General features: G+C 41.9%; 1 protein-coding gene across 1 annotated transcript in view; it reads right to left on the bottom strand.

Annotated features, from left to right (window-relative positions):
- LOC119399569 (5'-nucleotidase) overlaps nucleotides 1-6317 on the bottom strand; it is a 61430-nt gene continuing 55113 nt past the window's right edge. Inside the window, exons 11-12 of the mRNA XM_037666374.2 lie at nucleotides 5857-6054; nucleotides 1-171 (exon numbers count right to left, since the gene is read on the bottom strand). Of these exons, the coding sequence (XP_037522302.2) occupies nucleotides 140-171; nucleotides 5857-6054 (230 nt within the window). The 3' untranslated portion in view covers nucleotides 1-139. The remainder of the gene's footprint in view (nucleotides 172-5856; nucleotides 6055-6317) is intronic.

The following is a 6317-nucleotide window of genomic DNA, read 5'->3' as shown; positions in this document are numbered from 1 at the left end:
CGACACCTTTATCAAGAATGTACATGCATGTAATATTCCCGTAGTTTTATTTGTACGGTGAATTGTTTCGTCTTTTCGGAAGGTTCAGCACGATGACCCTGTCGTCTTCAGGAGTCTTCACAGGAGATGTTTTCGTGAACTACTTCGAAAATACATCAAATGCACTGACACCTGCAAGTAACATGGTTGAAAGCATGTGATTTTATCATACAATTTGTTCATCGAATACATCCACGCAGCATAGAGTGAGCTCTACGCAGCATGTTCACTCTATGCTGCCACACAGCATAGAGTGAACATCTATTTGTATGTCTTATATAGAATGAACTAAATGACGTCATCTACGTCTTTGGTCGAGCTACCAAGCAGGTGTTGCTTTACGGCAGCGCTTCTAGCCTCCAGTTGGCCGGCATTTTCTGTAGCGGCGTCATCCATACTGAGAATTTTTCGCCGTTGGTAAAACAATGCAAAGATTCGGGGAAGGCAGAGCACACTAAGGCAGCACAAAACATTGAAAATCTACAGCCACAGAAGACTGCCGCAAAAAGTATACATTAGCACAGAACACTGAGAAAGCGGTATAGATTTCAAAACAGGAGAAAGTGCCTCAGATCAGGCTGGCCGACGTTTCGATAGGGGACCTATCTTTGTCAAAGGCGCCTTGTCATCCCTGGCGTGTTAGTTTTATGGGGTTAGTGATGACGTCATGTCCAGCGGCGGCGTGTCTGTTGCTGTTGGTAATTGATGCCTGGAAAGAGAGAAACTCGAAAGCAGAGGAGTAAAGCCCTTGCCACATTTCAAGAGAGTTTGCAAACACGTTCGGGTCTGCCATGTCAGAGTTCAAGGTAGCTGCAAAGAAAGAGAAAAAAAAGAAGAGAGAGAAAAAAAAAGGGGGGGGGCGGGTACAACCAAGCGAGAGGACGAGTGCAGCCATCACAAAGAGCTGCAGAAGGTGGTGAGGAAGGGAACTACAGGCGGGGAGAAAAAAAAAAAAGAGAAACCGGGCGGTTTACGTTTAAATGTCCGCCAAGGAGCTGCAGAAGGTGGTGGGGAAGGCAGCTACAGACGACAAAAAGGTACTCGGGCGGCGTACGTTTAAAATGCCGCCTGCCTACTTTAAGTGATATTGAAAGGGTTGCCTGAAAAGCAAGCTCCTGCTTAATGGGTGAAGTAATTGGCTGGCATATGCATCCAGTGTCGTCGGTGGCTTCCAAAAATTGGGCGCCCGTCAACTAAGAGGGTGAAGTAATTGGCTAGCATATGCATCCAGTGTCGTCGGCGGCTTCCAAAAATTGGGCGCCCGTCAACTAAGAGGGGAAAAAAAAAAAGTTGAAAGGAACGAGGGGCGGCCGGGGGGGAACAATCGGAATAAGACTCGTAGAACTTCCTGAGAAAGCGAGGGCTGTGACAATGCTGGCCAGAAGCGGCCTTTGGAGCGCGGAAAGGGGGAAGGAAACCGTGGCTCGGATTCACTAGAAAATGAAAATATCTTAAGAGAATAATATCTACACGTATGTGCACATTTTTACATGCAAGGTTAAGAGATATTAAAAAAGAATATTGATAGTGTATTATGGGAGCTGGTCGGGATTTTATTTTGCGAATAGGTTAAGGTTTTTGAAAGCTGAGCGTACTTCATGTCTCTTAATATTATAGGAATCATGCTATGGCTTTTAACGATTCCAAATTACCACGAGCTAGATTTATTCCTGATGGGTGTAGGGATTGAAATTGTGTATCAAATACGATTCCATGTATTTCCTCTCACGTGGTGACCGGAAGTTTGTTTGTAGAATGTAAAGTTTGGCTTGATCGAAATTGTGGTCTTGTTGATTGAAGTGGCTGGCTACTGCTTTTGGTAAGTTGTGCTTTGTGTCTGCGCGGTGGCCGTTCAGTCTTACATGAATTGGTTGTCCAGTTTCGCCTATGTACTGTTTTTTACAGGTGGCACACTCAATGCAGTAGATCAGGTAGATACATGTAGATACATGTAAGCAGTTGTCTTGCATTTAAGCAATGAGAAACTTTTCGAAACATTCTTGCTTTGCGAAAGAAAAAAAGGGACGCTTATTATGAAGTCGTTTTCAGGTACCTTTTGTGGTAAAAAATACTTCAAATTTGAGAAAGCTCGTCCTGTGACACCATATTCTTTAGCCAGGCTAGAAATGCCTTTTTTAAACACGTTACAGCCATTTTTTCCCTATCTATGGAACACGCATTCTAATATAGTATTACAAATGAAAGAGCGAAAGAAGGGAATTTTTTCCAGCGGCACGGTTCTTTGTGCGACATAACCTAATGAAATCGACAACTATAGGACGGGTGACATTATTTCTCATGTTTATAAGTAGTGTTGAAAGTATGGCAAAAACTAAATGGAGTGAACAAACACATTGGCCCTCGATGATGCCCGAAACCACAACGTTTGAAATGCCTGTCCTGTTATGCCGTAACAGTTATGCTTCTCTTAACTTCTCATAATTTAGAAGCATTTCGGTGTCTTCGACTGCGTGATATGCAAACTGAAGTTTCGGATGTCACGGTGGCTGAGGTATGGTAAGGGGATGGACGCAGGAGTGGTGCATTCGCTGTTGTCAGAACAAGATCTCGGAAAGGCGACGGCCTTTGTGTGACACGTGTGGGCAATACATGCAGCAGTCTGCGATAGAATACATTAACAATCAAGGGTGGAAAAACTATTAGGTTTTGTTGGTGAGAATTTTTAAAATGGGTATTCCACAGCTAGACGAAACAGTGAAAGGGGAAAACTGTCATATGTCCTGTCGTAGCACAAAGCTACAGGAAAATCCATAGACATTTATCAGAAAGTAAAGCCTCCTAGTTGACGAAACTAGGAAACTTGGCTCTGGTGAAGCTAACATCGAAAAATCCGAAGCTTTATATTCTAAGGAATCCTTACGAATTTACTTTCTGATGAGTACGGCTCGATGCCAATTTTCTCTTTCATAACCCATCATGCCAATTTTCCCTTTGATAACCCGCCGTGTTAGTTTTAGGGGAAGTGATTTGCCTAACCAGATAACATTGCTAAAATAAAGATCACCCATAGTTTAATTGCTGCTGCAGTATAATGTGCAATGGCTTGGTGTGAACAGTCAAGAAGCTGACTGCACGAAGCTGACTTCGTGACTATTCACAGATACGAAGGGGTAAGTAATTGAAACGACCAAAAGAGAGGTTTTGCATACTGTCTCCAATGCACCTGCCATCGCTCACTTATCTTCAAAAAAAAAACAAGGCTACCTGGGTAAATAAATGCCAATCCTATTTTTAGCTTAAAAAAATTGGGGTTCTGAATGTCTCCTGCGCACCAAAAATCTACTACAGCAGTTGCTAATGCAATAATTGGTTTGTTTTTCTCTGCCTTGTGTTCTTCTGTGCTGTGATTCACAAACATATTTTGATGGTGAGCCAGCAACTCGCTTATTTGTCGACCTCGCTTGCTATCAAATGGAATTGGAGATGAGATAATTAAAACCTGTTGCTAACAATGGTCCTACTTCTAGAGATGACGCTGAGAAGGTACTTCCTATACGCGTGTCTATGTCTCAAATTGCTCTTATGTCATGATTCAGAAGGAAAATCAAGATGTGATAATCTGGTGCGCCTAAAGAATAAGAATAATAATGAATATCCGTGGAGAATTAACGCACAGGAGAGAGCGTATATAAATACTGAATATCAAATACTCAAACACCATACTTGTCCAGTAAATTTTGGAAATAAACGCCTTTTCCTTTAAACGTCTTTAAAGGGGCACTAAAGGGAAGCAATGAATTAGTTTATAGTTATTAGCCACACTTTGAAAACTCTAGTGTCATTACTTGCGCGAGGATAGATTTATTAGTAGACGAGAAAATCAATATGATGTTTCAGTTTTAAATTTCCCGCTGAAAATTACGATGCTGACGTCCCGGATTTTGAAGTTTTTGTCTTAGGGGCATATTGGCTCAATGAAATTTCAACGAAACGTGCTATGTTGATTCTCTGGCTTGTTCATAACAAAATGTGCTTCATTTTGACCAATTACGAACAACGTGAATCCTTGTAGAAGCCGTCAGGTTATGCGACGTCACTGCCACTGGCGCGGGAACTTCAAGATGGCGTCGCCCTCCGCATTCTCTTTTTTAGCGTCTCCTCGATTACCCAGCGTCTTCTGGCGGCAAATGTTGTGTTCTTGGTATCATCAAAGAGTAGCTAACTAACAAGAGAAAAGTTGTATTCCTCTTTAGTGTCCAAGGTAATGAAATGGCTTTTACTGCAAAGCTGGCTTTGTTTATTGAGGAACACCTTGTGGAAAAACGCGACATGGTGATCTAGTGGTTACGATGTTCGAATGCTCACCCGAAAGTTGGGGGACTGAATCTTGGCCGCGGCGGCCACACTTTGATGGAGGCAAAATGGCTCAGACCAATGTACTTACATTTAGGTGGGCGTTAATGAACACCAGATGCTCAAACCTTCCTGAGCGCTCCACTACAGCGTTCCTCATAATCATATCGCGTTTTTTGGGACGTATAGCCCCAACAATTATTAGTATTCTTATTATTATTCCTAAATATTACTTTGAAACAAAACATCCAGTTTTCACACGTGTTAAATAGTATTTGTTGACGGCGGCGAAATTATCATCTGAGGCAGTGTCGTGTTAGAATTCAACAAAATGAGGCATTCATCGACTGAAGTAAAGAAGGGGACTTTTTTCATGGTCTGTTCTCATTAATATCCTTCATCGACTGAAATTTGTCAACAGAGGTTGTTGCTGAGCTAGTTGGTTCATTACTTGATGACAAAAGATATACTGCAAAATGGACGGGGACGAAGTGAAGACACGAACTGACAAACATGTTTCGACAACTCATCGAATTAACAAACACCAACTTTGTGCGTTCACTTCGTCACCGTCCTATATGCGCCATAGGCCTACCTATATTCCTGAAATGAATTTAGCGGATTTAGCGCCTGCAATGCAGTAAATAGAACACGCCACACGTCTCAAACTTTGCACCCGAGCCTGAAAATAAAACATGAGTTCACCAAATGTACTCCATAGTGTAGTACCTTTCCGAATGTTGAAAAGTACCGAATGGCTTTAAACTAGCTTTTCTCCCGCTTGTTATTTGCGTATTTACGACAGAAATGACCGAAATGGACCGAAGAAAGACAACGCCTGGCGCTGTGTGGTCAGTGTTAGTGCTTCCTATACAGACTCCTTCCTACCTACTACCAGAGAACCTCGTCAAACAACTACCGGTTCCACATCCCTTTATCTTTAATGCAAATAGCAATATTCCCCCTATGGCAGCTAGAGCAGTGCCAGTATGTTCGGTGATTCGTGTTGTTACGTCTTTTATAATAATACTATCTGGAGATTTACGTGCCAAAACCACGATATGATGATGAGGCACGCCGTAGTGGAGGGCTCCGGAAATTTTGATTGCGTGGTGTTCTTTAATTTGAACTGACATCATACAGCACACGGACCTCCAACATTTCGCCTCTATCAAAATGCGACCGCCGTGGCCGGGATCGAATCCGTTACCTTCAGGTCATCGGTCAATCACCGTAAGCTCCTACACCACCGCGCGGACTACTATATTGGTTAGAAGTGTATATACAAATCCAGCCACGAAGACCAACGCACATAACCCTATGTATATGTTATAGAATCTGAGGTGCTCTCAAATAGGATGCAGATTTTAATCCCACTAGGAAAGCGAACTTGTACTCTTTAATTGCATTGTGTGCGATATATGCGATGTACACCTTGCTGCCTGATCTTCTAGGGAAGGCCTCAATCGATACTATAATTAGACGATAAAAATATTATCTTACCTTCGGTATGCTTGGTAACACTGTCACTGAATTTGAATCCGTCGCCTCCGTTTGTAATAAAAGAAGTCGTCACGATGCTGTACACCATATTCCTTCTAACTGGCTTATAGACAGGAATACTACAGTTGGCGCATAGCATTTTCAGTGATACAACTCTTTGACCATTCGGCTGGCGGAAGTCATATACAACACGGGCACCTACGAAAAAAAGTGCACACACTAAGAGCTGGCCTCAGGGGCAGCAACTTGTTGAACTAACTGAATTAAATTGCTCGTCATATTAATGCAACGGCTATAAAATTCTCAGCACAGATTTATTACGACGTAGAGTTGTCGCAATAAATTTGAACATGCGTTATGTGTTATTCATATATATATATATATATATATATATATATATATATATATATATATATATATATATATATATATATACAGAATATAGAAGAAAACAAGAGCGT

Source organism: Rhipicephalus sanguineus, chromosome 7 (assembly GCF_013339695.2).
Source record: "Rhipicephalus sanguineus isolate Rsan-2018 chromosome 7, BIME_Rsan_1.4, whole genome shotgun sequence".
Lineage (NCBI taxonomy): Eukaryota > Metazoa > Arthropoda > Arachnida > Ixodida > Ixodidae > Rhipicephalus > Rhipicephalus sanguineus.
This window is presented reverse-complemented; position numbering and strand designations above follow the sequence as displayed.